The 18,182-nt window shown below is 37.7% G+C and overlaps 1 protein-coding gene across 1 annotated transcript; it reads right to left on the reverse strand.

Annotated features, from left to right (window-relative positions):
- Nucleotides 1-10,341: 10,341 nt before the first annotated feature.
- Nucleotides 10,342-15,216, reverse strand: LOC127415495 (uncharacterized). The gene is made up of 6 exons (XM_051654287.1): nucleotides 15,145-15,216; nucleotides 12,711-12,786; nucleotides 12,502-12,614; nucleotides 11,454-11,529; nucleotides 10,825-11,038; nucleotides 10,342-10,726 (listed from the first exon to the last, which is right to left on the reverse strand). Exons 3-6 carry the CDS (start codon nucleotides 12,549-12,551, stop codon nucleotides 10,590-10,592), a joined length of 477 nt encoding a protein of 158 aa, XP_051510247.1. The 5' UTR covers nucleotides 12,552-12,614; nucleotides 12,711-12,786; nucleotides 15,145-15,216; the 3' UTR covers nucleotides 10,342-10,589.
- Between the last annotated feature and the right edge of the window lie 2,966 nt (nucleotides 15,217-18,182).

An 18,182-nucleotide genomic window follows, 5' to 3' on the forward strand; every position in this document is an offset into this window, starting at 1 on the left:
CCCCTGAAATCATCTCCTTCATCACTGTTGATACACAGTAAACCTCAGTAAGCTGAAGTTCGGTCACTTCGATGCTGCGTCAGTAGCTGATGCTATGGAAAACTCCTCACAAGAGTAACGATCTCTGAAGCCCTTTAGAATCACAGCAGTTTATTGGCAGATGATGCTTGACGCTCCACTCCTGATGTGTGCGTCATCACTGCATATAAATCGAAGCACAGTGCCATTTCATCAGAATTTTTCTCTTCAGGGTCCCAAATTCATCTCTTGTGCTATGGACATCCTAATCTTCGCTTCGTCATTGAAACTGAACATTAACAGTGAATGGATTATTTTCTACCTCCCCGCTTGTGTTCAGACGAACAGCTTATCTTTTTTCACATCTGCGTTTGAAACGCTATTGCATTGTGATTGTTTTGTGTGTTTTATTGAGTGTAAAGCACATAAAAGAGTCTTTTGCTTAACAAAGTCTTTTTCAAGGTGTTTCTCAAAGGTTTCCACCTTGTGAGCGTTATATCCCTCTGCCTGACTGGCACGGTTGCTGCTTTATATGCCTGGGCCAAGCCCACGTGGAAGCAGCACTCAGTGCGGCTGATTGCGTTTACTGTGAATGCAAGAAACTCAGGACGCTTCGCTCTCTGCTTACCTTCTTTCTGAAAGACGACGCCTGTCCCCCTCCTTTCCACCATATTCCTTCTGCAGCTGCCGAGGGACCACATGAGAGATTGTGATGTAGAGTGCAGAGAATTTGAGGAGGATTTTTCGCCCCTGTCTCCATTTCAAGCGCCCTTGCCCACTGAATTTGCTCGTGATGATCTGTGCCCCACAATTGGCATGCATAGAAGTTCTCTCTTGGGCAGTCGTGAAGCACCTGCTTGAGTGTCTAACTCTGAGTGAACACGAGCATTCTTAGCTTGACGAATGGTTCTTACAGAATAAACAGTCTGGTGCCATTTTCCCCCGAGCTGCACAACCAGCTGATAAAAAGGGAGGGGAGGGCCAATGCATTGGCCTTCATGATGCTCGATCGTGCCACGGAAAGTGGCTATGCTAAGATTCCCCCAGTGGAAGAGGCAGTAGTGGCCCACTTATGCCCCTCCTGTGCACTGGGATGGAAAACCAGTCTGGCGCATCTGCCCAAGCCTGTCAGCTCGTAGGAAAGACCTAAGCGGCAGCAGGTTAGGCTGGTTCAGCCCTGCACACCATAGCGGTCTTGCTCTAGGACATGAACGAGAACGGGCCAGGCCCCAGCGGCCGTGGCCGTGGCCTAAGCAAAAAATTGTGCTTGCTCTCCAGCCCTAGTCCCAGAAGAAAACCTCTTTCTTGGCAAAGCAAGCATTCCTGATGGTTTGAGTACCATGAAGAGGGGACTAGAGCTCACTGAACTGTTCACCCTGGCTAAGAAGACTCCCTATCATCGATTGCCAGGATCAAGAAGATGATCATAACACTGTTACTGTTTGTGTTGACAAACACATGTCACATTCCAATAAAACATTTAGATCTCATTGCAAATGCTCGAAGCTCAAACATATGCAAAAAAAAAAAAAAAATAATAATTGCTAACTTCTAGTTCCCCATGTGAACTCAGTTGCACTGCACGACCACTCCCCGAGGGTGGGTGGTGTTCAGACCCCAGTGGACACAGGTGAGCTCTGTGTCCTCTGGTCTGTTATGTGGACACAATGCATGGTCTTCCGGGTATCTTCAGCTGGGGACTGCGAACGGTCGAACACAGCTATGTGTTTCAGTTCACAAGGCTGCCACCTCACTTCAACAGCATTCTGTCCTCCACCACAATGGCGGAAAACCAGTCGGTTTTATGTTCAAAGATACAAAGTCTCCTTGTCAGAGATGCAATTGAGACAGTTTCAGCATTCAATGCACAGAAAGGCTTCTACAGCTGCTATTTTCTGGTCACCAAAAAGGCAGTGGGCTGAGGCCCATTCTAGACTTGAGACAGAGTCCACTTCAGAGTGCCTTGTCATTCATGGTGACACGGTCGCTTACGTCTTGTAGTAATGCGCCAGTGTCTAGTTATTTGGAAAATGCCTGCGTTTTATCAGAAGGCCGTTGCGCTCGGCCAGGTGGCCAGATGCAAAGTTGTCACTGCGGATAAGACTTATGGTGAAGCCGTTATAAAAAACAAATTCGGGGAAGCCAAGGTGGACCTGTTTGCCACACACCACAAACTGTTGCCTCTGGTAGTACGACTCAGAAAAGGGCGATTCTAAGGGCCCTGGACAAACCCCTGTGTCTTTTCCTGCATGATTTTGTGATAAATGGCAGCTTTGCAGTAGTTAGCTAAAATTAAGACTGCTCTTATTTGATAATAAAAGATGATCCGGTGTGTGGGATCCCCCTTAAGACGTTCAGTGGTTTATCATAAAAGTGTTTTTTAAGCGCTAAATACACTTCCCAAATATCCCCATCCCTATATCCTTGCGCTGGGTGCACCATAAACCAGCCTTTACTGGATCGTGCGGAGCGCTAAACAGCGTCATAAAACCTGAATTAAACTGATAATTTTCTATTTTTAAGCACTATGGAAAATGACAAACTTCTCAAAGGCCAGACAGCCCCGACAATCTAAACAGCACTAACAAGGAAAAGACAAGAAAATATAATGTGTTCCATTACAGTAGCATCACCAACTTAGTAACAGGTATAATTTTAAAGAAATGTTATAGATTCATATTAAAACTATAAAGTGGGAGAAGTCTACTTAGTTTTTATTATAGCAAAGTAGTTTTAATTGTAGATTTTCCAAGAGATGAACATTTAAAACATAAAAATCCAATATTTTCATTTGAAACACAGCCCAAGTCACTAAAATTACATGATCAAACGTTCTTAAATGTATACACTATGTTCATTTATTATATAGTTATTTCTATTAAATGCTTTAAGTTATTTTAATGAACTTTTCAACCTCAAATTTGTTTTTAGTGCCTCTTATTGAATGCGCAATCATGATTATGTTCACATTTATTAATAACGAATTTTTAATGAAAAAAAATTGTTTTATGGGTTGCATAGTGGGCAAAAGTTCAAAGTTGCCAGGGGGCCCAGATATACTAATGGCACCCCTGTATCTGCACATAACCTAATTAATATTCAACCCCAGCTACTGACGCAGCGTCTCGTCCCCTCCTTTCAGGGAACCAGGGTTACAGTCGTAACCAGAACATTTGCCATTGTTCTTGAAAAAAATCTCTCATTGTGTAAAACAAGCTTTTTTCATTTTGCTTTCCGTGGGACACAAAATGAGTTTTCAGAATGTCTGAGCTGTGGCTCAATAAATAAAAAAGCACCATAAAATAAAGCACCTTAAATTTCTCTACATAACTTGTGCACTATATTCAAAGTCTTCAGAAGCCATACAATTGCTTTGTGTGTGGAACAAACCGAAATGTAAGTATTGCTTGCACTGATTATCGGCTCCAAATAACAAAATCCCCATAAAAAATGTGCCACTTCAAGAAGCATTATGACTGCTTTGATGCCAAAAATCTCCTTTTTTACTCCATGGAAGAAAGAAAATCATACTGATTTTGGAAGAACAGGAGGATGAGTAACTGATGACAGAATTTCCATTTTTGGGGAACTATCCCTTTAAATAGAAATGCGGGGTTTGCTGATTGCCTTTAACTATGGGAATATGAGGTGGTTTCTAATGCAGTATTTTGCATGCTGAGTGTAGAGAAAATATGGTGAACAGTGTTTTGAAAGCAAGTAAAGTGTTAGTGTTTGTCGGGCATGGTGCTCTCACACAGGCCAGGCTGTTTGCGGAGGAGCAGGGCTTCTCTTACAGATCACAGCCTGTTGACTTCATGAGGAAAAATGTTATCACAGAGAGTTTGAGAACTACCTGCAGGGGCAACCGACAAACAAACACTGTTGAGCACACATCCTTATACAGAGTACTGTGAAAGCGTGTTTGTGAGTGTTGACCTCATGGCTTCATCAAACCAACCTTAATAAATACGGCTACCAGAGGAAACCACGATGTACTTGAAAAGTGGAAAATAAAATATCTTTTAAATTAAATTATCCCAGAAGCATTTATTTATTTATTTTTAATGGAAGAGTTCACCCCAAAAAATTAAATGTTGTCATTATTTACTCACCTGTGTGTCATTCAAAATCATATGACTGTCTTCTGTGGAATATAAAAGGAGAAATTTTTAAGAATGTACTGGTCACTTATTCCATGCAATTACAATGAATGGTGACTGAGGTTTTCAAACTTCAAAAAGGATGGAAAATATCCATACAAGATTCATAAAGGTGGTCCATATGACTTGTGTACTATATACCAAGTCTTTTTAAGTCATACAAAAGCTTTGAGTGAAGAACAGACCAAAATTTAAGTCGTTATTCACTACAAACACTATCTCTCCTTGGTGCATTGATGGCAGTTCATGAAAAAGTAGCAATGTCTGATTTGTTAACAAATTGTTCTTTTGATATTTTCAATGAATCATTTGATCTGCTTCCCAAAAATGTTATCTAAATGGTTCATTACATTTGACTCATCTAGTGGTCCATTTGTAGCACTCAAGTTAACAGTTCACTGGAGGTGGAGATTATCAGTGAATAATGATTAAAATTTTGTCTTGGACCTCACACAAAGCTATCATATCTTCAGAAGACTTGGAATATAGCGCACAAGTAAAATGGATCACTTCTATGATAATTCTATGGTGCTTTTGCATCCTTTTTTAAGCTTGAATGCTCCAGTCCCTATTCTTTGTAATTGCATAGAAAAGAGCAACCAGTACAGTCTTAAGAATTTCTCCTTTTGTGATACAATAAAGAAAGAGAGTCATTGGGGTTTAGAACGACATGAGGGTGAGTAAATTTTGATAGAATTTTCATTTTTGGGTGAGCTATCCCGTTAATGTCTCACATTCTTGTACCCACAGCACAAATCTGCCCATCAGGTCATGTGTTTGCTTAAACAGCTCGGTCCTTACATTAATTTAACTAAGAGGCCTGGCAGCTAGCCTGAATGGAATCTGTTTGCTTGGGGAAGCTCTCAGACTTTCCCTGATTCACCAGCCTTCAAAAGACAGATCTTTACCTACTGCAATTAGGTCAAATGCATATTATAACACACATACACTTTACAAAATTTGTAATCAAGCTGCTTATCCACACTATACAGTAAATCGAAGAAAGAGTGAGTGAAAAATGAGGCTATGTTCTGAATGGAATATTACCGTACTGATCCCTGAATACTGAACAGTATACACACTAAATACTGCTTATGTTTTGAATGTATGTGAAAAAGTTTGATACCATAGATGTTTCAAAGAGTAGTTACATTGCTACATTGTTGTCACAGGACTTAATCATATTGCATGTGAATTTATTGTGTAAATGAAATGGTTATTTAGCATTTTCAATATAATTTTGTGCCAAAAAGTCTTAACTCTTGGCAACTCTTTTGAATGCCTGGATAATATACAATAAAACAAGGTACAGTGATACACACATGGAATAATTAAGTAAAAACGGGTATAGCATCAAATATGATGCATACTGTCCAATTAAAAATAATACAAAAGAAGACACAGCCTCGCTGTCCTTTATTATTGCATATTTGTATTGAATTCAGGGTTTCTTGTGCGTGGTGAGAAAAAGAGCACCATTACAGGAACAGTTTATGTGTTATTTTATACTTGCAATAAAAATAGCGGTGAGTTCGGTAATTCATTTGGCTACACTCGTAGTAAATTATTGCACGCAAAGAGTCCTTTTATGTGATATCTTACTACGAGCTTAGTCCAAACGAATTAACAAATCTCACTGCTATTTTTAATGCAGGGATAATTTAACAGACACAGTAATATACTTTTTAAATAATGTACATTAAGACAAAACACCAGGTATATAATATAATATGAGGTATCAGCATATTACATATACATTCTAAAAAAAAAGTATGTGTTTACAGCTTATATATTATTTATTTATTGAATATTTGCATTGAATTCAGGGTTTTTGTGCGTGAGACGAGTAAAAGAGCACAGCACCTGTGTTTGTCAGTTGATAAGCGTCACCTACACACTGGATTGTGCAGCTGTAGCGACTCTGGACAAAAAGCTCATATCATTGGTAAGTCAGTTTTCATTGCAGTCTGGGGGAGGGGGGTGAGTTCCAGACGTCCCAGACACGGGCGTAACATTGTTATGAACCATGCAACATGGACGGGTTAAGCCGTTGCCCACCATCTCCAGGACGCAAGCGCGGTCCGAGTTGGGGTGGCAAAGCTAATTTTTATGGTGGCAGCTGCCACCTCATGCCACTCTTCTGGCCCCACCCCTGATTATATTTGTTCATAAACATAAAGACTCTGGAGTGTATTCCTGTGCTTTTACTCATCTTATGCACAAAAACACTAAATTATCTAATGTGCTTATACCTCAAATTTTATATTATATCTGGTGTTTTGTCTTAATGTACATTATTGAATATGTATATTACTGTACCTGTTATATTATCCTGGCATCCTGGCAAAAAGCAGCAAGGTTCGGCAATTTGTTTGGACTAAGCTCATATTAAAATATCCCATAAAAAGACTTACATGCAATATTTTGCTACGAGTATAGTCAAACGAATTGCAGAATCTCACTGCTATTTTTATTGCAAGGATAATATAACAAACTATTCCTAATGCTCTTTTCTAATCATGCACAAGAAACCCTGAATTCAAGACAAATATGCAATAATTAAATACAGAATAGACCTGGAGCCAGTGTTTTATTTTATATTATGTTTAATATAATGTATCATATTTTATACTATATGTGTTATTCTTAATGTACATTATTAAACTTGTATTTATATCACTATACGTTATGTTATATTATCCAGGTATTAATCCAGGCATTATAAAAATAGAAGTTGTGTGCGGGAGTTTGTTTTTAAATATACTGGTAGCAAAATTCATGTGCAAAAATAAAGACACAGGATGTATATTCATGAAACAGCACTCTTTACTCATCTCACTTTCGCAAATAAACATCTATATTCCTCAAAATGATTCAAAAACATTAAACAGTTATGCCAAATTAGGTCAATTTAAAGCTTTAACAGCATTCAATATATTAATCTCTAGCACTGACAGCTGAATGCTGAAAAGTCCGGGCAGGAAACGAGTATAAATATGTTTGTAGATCAGCAACAGCACTGCCTACAGTGAAATATTTTTTTTGTTTTATTCATAATGGTCTCAGTGTGAATAGACTTTTTGTCTAAAATTCATCTCGCAAATTCGTCACAGATTTGGTGTGAACAGGCCTTTAGACTATGATCTGTCCTGTGACAGACGGGTTTGGCTTAACTATGCTCAGCCTCAGAGAAAACGCATTGTGAAAATTTGCTAATTTACATTTAGCTGGACAATAAAAGCCCATTTTTCTGTGTTTAAGAATCGGTGAAGTTACTGCATTTTCCCCATTGCAGGGAAATACTATAGTATGCTATTCCGAGCATCACCATATAGTTTTGGAAGCTTTACAGATGTCATCTTCCCAGCAACCACACAAATCTGTCTGGTATTGTCATTTTATCACATTTCTCCTTTAAGTGTGTTTTGAGAGCTCTTGGTCAGTCCTACGGCCATGAGAGTCTGTCCAAACAAACAATGAAAGTCAATGACGCGTCCAGGCCTGTTGTTTGCGTAACAGACGAGACTATGGCAGTAACATTTTACTGCAGCTCCATTCAGCCTTAGACCACAGACTCAGTTTGTTTTTGTGGGTTGTGTTTGCTCCAGTCATTCATTGCCACCTGACTAAATTATTTAAGCAGACATAATTAGTTAGAAGATTCAGATGCATGGTTAAAGGAAGCACCTGCACACTTGGGAGAAACCTCGCCAACAAACAGACAAGATTTCATGCTAACCACTTGGTAAACAACCCTATCCATTTGACTGGATGTGCATGTAAGTCAAGAGCAATGATTCCCAACCAGGGCTACATGTATCCCAGGGGTACTTAAAGGGATAGGCTGTTTTTGGGTCACACCTGGCTTGTGCCATAAACATTTTGTTATAGTCTCAGCATCTGTGACCAGTGAGGAACAAACCGTATCCTCTTCTGGATGTCAGCTGTGGAAATCCCAACTTACAGAGGAAGCACCGATCACTCTCACTCCCATTGCTTTTCACCCATTCTCTCCTACACAAACAGACTCAAACTCTCTTTTCTAATGGAAAAAGGAGTGCAATGGGTGTGTGGGCATTTGGTGGTGAGACAGGAGGTTCCCTGGCACAGAGACAGAGGCTGGGTATGAGAACTGACCCAGGGTGGACAGTGCAGCTGTGTGTGTGTGGTTGCGTGCGTACATACCTCGATGCTGGCAGTCAACAGTAATTCTAAGGATTTTCAGGTCACTGAGACATGTTGCCGCCCATCACCTTATCTCCACAAGAAACTCCACAACAACTGATTGTAACTTACTAAATATTGGCCCCAAACATTTTTGGACATTTAAAGGGATAGTTTATCCAAAAATTTTAGAGGAATATCTCAGCTCTGTAGGTCCATACAATGCAAGTGAATGCAACATTTTGAAGGTCCAAAAAGCAAAAAAAGGCAGCACAAAAGTAATCCTAATGACTCCAGTGGTTAAATATATATCTTTACAAGCGATATGATAAGTGTGGGTGAGAATATTTATTTATTTATTAATATACAGATCAATATTTAAGCCCTTTTTTACTATCAGTCTCCACTTTCACTTCCACATTCTTCTTTTATTTTTGCCGATGTGCAAGAACAATGCAAATCAGAGGAATGTGGAAGTGAAAGTGAAAGTGGAGATTGATAGTAAAAAAGGACTTTAATATTTATCTGTTTCTCATCCACACCTATCATATTGCTTCTGAAGATATAGATTTAACCACTGGAGTCATTAGGATTACTTTTTGTTGACTTTATGTGATTTTTGGCCTTTCAAAGTTCTGACCACCACTCATGTGCATTGTATGGACCTACAGAGCTTAAAAATTCTTCTAAAAACCTTTGTGTTCTGCAGATGAAAGAAAGTTATTTACATCTAACATGAGGGTGAGTAAATGATGAGAGAATTTTCATTTTTGGGTGAACTATTCCTTTAAAGGTGCACTCAGTAACTTTTGTCTTTGTGTCATCTTGGTCTTACACTGACACCTATCGGCTAGGATGCTCCATCGTTTCAAACACAATAGTTTTCAGTTTCAGATGCCATTGTAGAAATGTAGTATTCACAGTCAGCCATGATTACTTTAATCAATGAGTGAAAGTGTCAAATAACAGGACGGTTACTGAGATTAAGTGAGTAGTATTCGGCTGGTCATTGATTGTAAAATGGCCGCCCCCATGTGCGGACCCTCTCCATGTAGAATAAAAACGCATTTATAAGGTTACTGATATGACTGGATGTGGCAGCGGGGGCGTGGTCAAGCATCTCTCCGGAGAGAGAGAAAGCGGTAAGGGCGTTTACACCTGAGTTAAATTATGTCTAACACCTGTCTCTAATTTCAGTGAGCACAGGGAGAGTGCCATAAATAGAGCCACACAGCAGTTAGAGGGGAGAGAGAGCCTGGGCATGGACTATGAAGCCAGAAGTTTTGATGATTAAAAATTTGAAAGTTTATTTTGTAAGCTAGTTTGTGGATGTTTTTAGACTGTGTTTGCCAATAACGTAAAGCCCTGAGAGTGTGTTTGTGCTGCACTGAGGAAAATAAAAAACGCTTACCTGAACCAGGAAATCTGCTTCTCGCCTCCACTGAGAAGAGTTACACTGGAGTATTTATTTTAATGTGAGTGGTCATGATTCACTACACATACTTCAAAATTACAATTCATGTCTTTAGGAGTTAACCTTCTTTAATGTGGAAAAAATTACTGTGTGCACCTTTAAGTAGGGGCGTTATTTAATCTCCCTGGTCTTGTGTGCCACCTGCTGTTTACTTTCATAAGGGTCAACATTTAAGTATAAATGCGTAGTTCAAAAGTCTATAAAATATGTATGGTTTATTTATTTGCAAATGAATTCATCTATATTCAAAATAGGTTACTAGAGTAATGGGTCTGCAAGACAAAACTGCACTAAATCACGAGAGAGCTGCTGAAACTAACTTATGAAACAGACTTTCGATTAAAAAACATTGAGAAACTTTACCTTTCTACTTTGAAAACCAAATAAAATCAAATTATCAACTAAAAATGATAAACAAAGAGAAATTATTAAATTAAAATAAACCACAAATAAATACAAATATTGATGTCACATGACTCTGTGATGGGTCCCGAGTATGATTTTCTTAAAATAAGCCAAGTAAAATAAGATATGTATATTAGAGGATATTTATTAGGAAATAATATATTTAATAGCACATTATATATTGTGATTTGACAAACTTAACCTGTATTGTACGGCATTATTATTACCCATCCCTCCCTCCTTTTTGGCTCTAGCAGTTGAATAGACATTTTTGTCATAGGTAGACTGCTTATCCTATGGTGCAGACAGATAGCAGCCAAAGTGAGAGAGGATGGTAAACTCGGAAAAAGCCACCCACTAGGTCACAATTAATTTTCATTGAATGGGCCAAGTGGAATGGAGAGCGGGTGCAATCCTGTGAAACTGCTGCAGAGTGCACGTCTGAGAGCTGCGTGTTGGGGTGGCGCCCCTGGCAGTTTCTGATCCAATGATCCACATTTAGTATCTGTGGACAGAAGAGTGGGGTGAAAGAAAGAAATGTTATTTTGGTGCACACTCTGCATAAACAAAATCCAGTTGTGGGCTCCTATGTTGAGCGCTCACCTTTGGACAGCAAGCTGCAGGAGAGGTGATGTGGGGTGGTTTTGGGAATGGGATTAAAGCCTATGCCCACCCACCGATCCTCAGCTTGTTGAGGAGTGCCAGCACCCTCTAGTGTAGAGCTTCTACCTCTCCACTTTCTCTTAAGAAGATTATACCTTCTCTGAAGGTTCGGCTGACCCCTCTGAACCTGCCAGTCAATGATTTCATCACCTGTCTGCACAATATAGAAAGCCATTTGACAAATATTTATACAAATATTATTGCTACATAAAAAATGTGAAGGTATCAATTATTAATTTGTTTCTTTGAAAATAAAAATGCACAAGACACTTTACAAACTGAAAATTAAATAGACATATTAAAAAATGTTATTAACTATACAGTATAGCAATACTATACTAATATGTAATTTAAAAAAAATTTAAAGGCTTTTTAATAGCAATTTTAAAATAATGTTTCACTTTAATCATTTTAGCAAACATCCCTTTGTTTTTCTAGATTTAGCGTTACAGTTTCTCCCATTCATTTATATTGTCTCATGCTCTTCTGATGTCTCAGACAGACAGGTTACATAAGTTGCTCTGTGTAGATGCCTTTATACATTATTTTGGGACTGCGTAGTTACTCACCACCATTGATGACTTGGTCACTTGAAAAGATGGAAGGCAGACTAACTCTTTTTTAGCAACGTTTAGAGATTTAGATCTTTAAGTGAAAAGCAGATGTAGAACAGATGTAGTTAAATGTTGTAAAACAAAAGTGACTTTATTAAACTATTTATTTTTAATAAACTATTTAGTTTTTTTCCTCATTTCAAAAGTTTTACTTCTAAACAAATGAATAGTAATTTTGAAACATGTGTAAAATAATGACCACTCATGTGATTTGAAGAGTTCAGTCATATCAGTAACTTTATAAAAGCTGTTTTATTCTACATGGAGCAGGGACACCTCATGGGGCAGCCATGTTAGCATCACATGACCATAATTATAATTAATTTTATAATTTTCTTTATCACACATTATACATATACAGTGAAATTCTTCTTTTTCACATATCCCAGCTAGGCTGGGGTCAGAGTGCAGGGTCAGCCATGATACGGCGCCCCTGGAGTAGATAGGGTCAAGGGCCTTGCTCAAGGGCCCAACAGTGGCATCTTGGCAGTGCTGGGGCTTGAACCCCCGACATTCCGATCAGTAACCCAGAGCCTTAACTGCTGAGCCACCACTGCCCTGCTGAATACTACTTGCTTAATCTCAGTAACCGTCCTGTTATTGGACACTTTCATTCATGGATTAATTTAATCCTGGTTTACTGTGCATAGTGAATATCTACAATGGCTTTGGTAACTGAAAGCTACTGTGTTTGAATGATGCAGCATCCAGGCCACTAGGTGTCAGTGTAAGCCAATGTAAACCACTTCGACATACTTCAAAAATGACTGAGTGCACCTTTAATTATGCCTAGAACTTTGATAGCAAAATCTCAGAAATCCTACAAGTGGTATAACATTCATTTGATACATGATTTACTGTATGTCTCTGCTTAATGCTTGACTGGAGTTGAATTGAATGAATGTATCAGTCCAAGTTTTGTTACCAATTTATTTTCTATGCTTGATATAATGGGAAACCAGGTAAAATGCTACTATGACAGTTATTGAGAGGTAAGACTTGCTTGTTTTGGTTGAGCCACTGAGACACATGATGTGGGTTGCGGATCCACATGACCACTGGATTTCGTGGCAACTCAGAGCAGCCAATCAAAGGGCTGATGTGAACTGTATTTAACTGCAAACACAAGTTATAATTAATTATACCACATACTGTAGATCAAAAGGTGTCAGAAAGCAAACTTGCTAATTTGAAAGTACTCTTTTGGAATACCTTGACTATTTTGTTTTGTTTATTAGTGGGTGTGATGGGAAATACCAAGTTGGATCCTGGGAAGGAAAGATCTGCCCTGCTAGAAAATGATCAGAAATTGTGATTAGTGGGATGACATAACCAAACACAAAAGACTTAAGTCCTTTTTTATTATGAATTCTCCTCCCTCCCCCAGTAGGTGGCGATATGCATGAAGAATGCAAATCGCCAAAAACAAAAGAAGAAAAATGAGAAAGTGAAAGTGGAGAATGATAGTAAAAAAGGACTTAAATATTGATCTGTTTCTCACCAACACCTATCATATCTCTTCAGAAGATATGGATTAAACCACTGGAGTCCTATGGATTATTTTTCTGCTGCCTTTATGTGCTTTTAGGACCTTCAGTGTTTTGACCACCATTCACTTGCATTGTATGGACCTAAAGAGCTTAACATTTTTTGTTTGTGTTCAGAAGAAGAAAGAAAGTCATACACATCTGGGATGGTATGAGGGTGAGTAAATGAAAAGACAATTGTAATTTTTGGGTAAACTATCCCTTTAAATACTTAAATGCTTGAAACTTGTTTGGTGGAAAAATGTAAAGTGTGTCTATGTATTAATTTCTTTACAAAACTTGTAAGAATGAATGACTTGGAGTGAAGGAAAGCAGTCCACATGTGTCCTTCAACAGGGGTGTAGCACCAAATTTTGGGCCATGGGCACAGAACTATTTTAGGCCCCCCTGACCAATTTGGGTTTGAGGTGGGGATAATATCCAGTATAACCAGTTTTGATGGATATTTAACAGTGCTAATTCATAACTTTTTATTTTCAAATGCAAATATTATTTGAATCAAGCAGTACATTATTTAAAAACAATAATAAAGCAAAGCCTACTAACAAAATAAATTATGCATGTATACATTTATGAGTTTTCTTGTAGGCAAAGACACCATAACATTCCCGAAATGAGAAGAGTGCCAGGATTTTCAGTCTATTCTGAGACATTTCTACTCTCAGGTAGTTTTAGAAAGTCATAACTTGCTAACTGATATTTACACAGGGTCCAAAATTTACTTAAAATTAGGACTGGATATTGTTACAGATTTCAATATTCGATTTGATTCTGATTCATAAGCTCTCAATTTGATTCTGATTTCGATTTTATTCTGTATGGATACATAAAGGTATATTTGGTTACAATATCCATTTAACTTAAATATAAAATAAATGATATCTTAGCTCATGCTGTTAATTATGAAGGGCCTTCTAACCTTCTAGGTAACCCTTCTAGGTACAATTTGAAAATATAAATTTTACAAATTATATTTTGTCAGTTTTTGATCATATTGGTTGCATGTTAACTTTTGAAACATTGTTAAATTCATTATATTCCATCAATAAATGTCCTGAAACTTCATTTATTATCTTGCATATACTTTGTATTTGTTACACATTTATTATTTACATGCATAAATTGTTATTTACAATGATTTACATTGATACTCAGAACACATGCTAAATTGGTACTGTCTCTTTAAATAGACAACGGCATCTCAACGTAAGGACAGGTGATTTTGTTCCTCACATTTTATTTAGGTGGCTTAATGTGAGGAAAATTTCACATTTATCTCAAGGAGTTCTGGAGAAAAATAACATTTAGGCAACATAAACATCTGATAGTAAATTTTGCACTGAAGTAAAAGAAATTTAAATTATAGATGCGTGAGTAGCGGCAGATGTTGACAGATTGATTTGAATCGCGCATGTCACTTTATTAAGCAAGCTTCTGATTGTTCTTCACTGTTTAATGAAAATATGTAATGATACCCAAGTAGCTATGTAAACAGGTATGGCCCACTTTTCTTCTGTAAAAAAATTAATTGTCTGCTACCTACCACTCTTTCTCTGCTCCTTTTTCTTTTTTGAATATCTGATTTTGGATTAATTTCTGTAGATAGACTAAGAAAATTACATCATGACGTGTACTCAGTTTGGACCACGCACTGGCTGATGGACCAGACCAGTGTTGCTAACATGGGAGGAGACAAGGCAGATTATAGGGGAACTCCCCATTTTTACAGGTGGAAAACGGAGTCTTGTGACATTTTATTCCAACAAATAGCATGTTATTATATATAACAAATGATAATATAATGGAATATCAATGAAGCCTTTCTGTGGGCCTCCCTCCAGTGAGGGCCCCTGTTACTCAGGTCCATCATTACCCACGGTCCGACGACCCTGTCCTTAAATATTGGGATGCACCTCATGTAGTGTGCTGTACTCTATAAATATAAGATATAAGATAGTTTTGCATAATTCCCATACTTCCATTTGTGTTATTTGATATTTTGATGACATTAGTATTATTCTAAAATGTGAAAAATGTGAAAAATATACATTGCCTTGTTTTCTATGTATGATTGTGTTTCTACTCTGCATGAGACTCACCTCTTTTCAGTGACCTTTGTTTGTTTAGTGAGACGAACACAAGAGACATCATTCAAACATGCTTCTGTATCAGCTTTGTACACTGGCCTTTCTGTAGAAGGTGTACTCTGTCCAACCCATTCTGAGACATTTACAATACTCAGAGATGGTAATTCCTCTTATTACAAGAAACAGAACAACAACATGGCATTATACAGACAGAAATTACCAAATTAATGAGAGGGGTCTGTCTGCGTCCTGCAAGACTTCTACAAGACACACCCACTACAAGTTACGCCCCCGCCAAATAACCAGCAAAATCCTGAAGATTTGATTTGTTGTGTTTATTTGGAGTCCTGCAGCAACCACACACCTTCACCTATCCATAACTCTAAACCTAACCATAACCATAAAGAATTAAAATAATTACATTTTGTAAAACCTTTAAATATACAGCAAATTAAAAGTTATTTTGAAAACAATCATACTGTCGGATCACTAGGTGGCGACAGTGATGAGAAATTTAATGAAAGTGAAGAGATGAAGAATCTAGCTGTATGCTAAGCTAATAGGCTAACCCATAGATATCTATACGTACAGTAGATACCCCATTCGACCAATCCGGACACGTCAACGCGTCCGCCATCTTGGAACGGTCAACATGTTGGTGACTTAGAACTCACACCAGCCAACTCACTGAAAATGCCACAATACATTGTGCTGCCTACGGTTGTAAAAACCACAGAGATATAAATTCCAGACGAAATGGGATAATCTTTCACAGGTGTTAATGTGAAGCTTATGCAATCAGGCTGTTGGTTTCCCTAATAATGAACAATATTTATAAGAGCATTAACCATTTAATTTCTGTTTTAAGACATTTTTTATTATCTACAATATTTAGAATTATTTAACATTAATGACAAACTAAATCTAGTGAAAATCAACTCCCAAAGTCTGTTGCAGACACACGGTCAACAGCTTTCCTGTGTTTACGTATGGACTTTGACCTTTCCAATATGGCGGACGGCTTAGTATAGCGGCTCATAGGAACAGCTGCTAATGAGCCATCTATGTATGGATATCTAAGGGATAACCAATTACCTTGTAAGCAAGCTGGAGAAAACACAACAGATAAATGTTTATCTTACAATTTATATCTTTTTTATTACTGAACAAACAGAAATTGTACAAACACCTTCAGGAATAGAGTACAGAGCACTACCACAAAATTTCACATTAAAGAAGTTCAGTGTACCATTTTTATCTTCCATTTAATAATATGATATGATAAAAGTTATTCTTTGTCATATTTTAAGAGTTAAGAGAATATGAATCAAACAGCGATATTTAAAAAGTTTTTGTAGCTAGTAGAATCGCGTTATGATCCGGGGGGCGTTACGTGTAGTGGGTGTGTCGGGGAGTGGGTCTTGCAGGACACAAACACAGACATATTTGAATTAATATAGGAGCCTGGAGATGACGCAATCATCTGACCCTAGAAATTCAGTCAGTACAAATACATTGGCTGCATCCATGTCATGTAATGACGTGAGGAAGTAGATGTGCAAGAGTTTTCATAGATGCAAAGCAAACCCACCGTCTATGAAAGAGCATCTCTTAACTTGTGCTGGAGTGTGGCACGGGATTCCTCTCGCGATACGGTGTTCAGTGTTCCAGCAGCATGTGTGCGAACATAACACACTGAGACAGTGAGCTTCAACCAGCTCACGAGCTACACTCCCCTTAAAGTCACTGAAACACGGGGAAAGAAACGAGTTTTGGGCTATTAACGAATGACGTACGCACTTACATCGTAAAAGAATAGCCGACGGCTGAATAATTAGGCTACCAAGGTTACTAAATTATTAAACAAAACGAAGAATCATTCTATTCTTCTCGTTCTGTTCTTGTAACTACTCATTGTAAAGATGTTTGGGAACGATTTGAATGCAAAAGCGCTATACAAATAGGTCAATTTAAATCGAACTGAATTGAATTATGTAAAAAAAGCAGTGCAAAATGTTTTTATTTTCGACTCCGATTTAAATGCAAGTTTAAACGCATTGTCATAGACTAGATAAAACAAGTATCATGAAAAACGAATATATGCTCACCTCATTTGTTAAAAGCAGTGTCACTGCGCAGCATCTCGTAATTTTACAGCACCTGCGCTGTTACTTGTGTAAAGTTTGGTTGCTTAGCAACTGTTAAACTACTTTCACTTCACATTTGTTAATGCAAATTGTTCCATATTCATTAATATGCCTAAATAATCCTTTTGAAATTATACCTTAGTACATAGGAGGCTTAGTTAAACTAAAGATATTTTGGCAAGACCAAATGATAACCAAAATTAAAGGGATAGTTCACCCAAAAAATAAAAATGATCTCATCATTTACTCACCCTCATGCCATCCCAGATGTGTATGACTTTCGCTCTTCTGCAGAACACAAACAGAGATTTTTAGAAGAATATTTCAGCTCTGTAGGTCCATACAATGCAGGTGAATGGTGGCCAGAACTTTGAAGCTCCAAAAAGCACATAAAGGCAGCATAAAAGTAATCCATAAAACTCCAGTGGCTTAATCCATGTCTTCTTCAGAATGTGATAGCTGTGGGTGAGAAACAGATCAATATTTAAGTCATTTTACTATAAATCTCCACTTTCACTTTCACATTCTTTCACATTTTTAAAGTGGAGATTTATAATAATAAAGGACTTAAATATTGATCTGTTTCTCACCCACAGCTATCACATTCTGAAGAAGACATGGATTAAGCCACTGGAGTCTTATGGATTACTTTTATGCTGCCTTTATGTGCTTTTTGGAGCTTCAAAGTTCTGGTCACCATTCACTTGCATTGTATGGATCTACAGAGCTGAAATATTTTTCTAAAAATCTTCATTTGTGTTATGCAGAAGAGAGAAAGTCATACACATCTGGGATGGCATGAGGGTGAGTAAATGATGAGAGAATTTTCATATTTGGGTGAACTATCCCCATAATTTAAGCATATTCTCATTAGTTACAATGTAGCTTTGGTTTAATAAAATA

Source organism: Myxocyprinus asiaticus, chromosome 24 (genome assembly GCF_019703515.2).
Source record: "Myxocyprinus asiaticus isolate MX2 ecotype Aquarium Trade chromosome 24, UBuf_Myxa_2, whole genome shotgun sequence".
Lineage (NCBI taxonomy): Eukaryota > Metazoa > Chordata > Actinopteri > Cypriniformes > Catostomidae > Myxocyprinus > Myxocyprinus asiaticus.

Bases quoted from the DNA above. Each gene is read 5' to 3' on its own strand.
- LOC127415495 (XM_051654287.1), bottom strand. From the start codon at position 12,551: ATGTGGATCCGCAACCCACATCATGTGTCTCAGTGGCTCAACCAAAAC. The intron at 11,039-11,453 runs GTGAGTAACTAC...TATATTGTGCAG, and splicing joins TGACCAAGTCATCAATGGTG to ACAGGTGATGAAATCATTGA. The intron at 10,727-10,824 runs GTGAGCGCTCAA...TTCTGTCCACAG, and splicing joins CTGCAGCTTGCTGTCCAAAG to ATACTAAATGTGGATCATTG.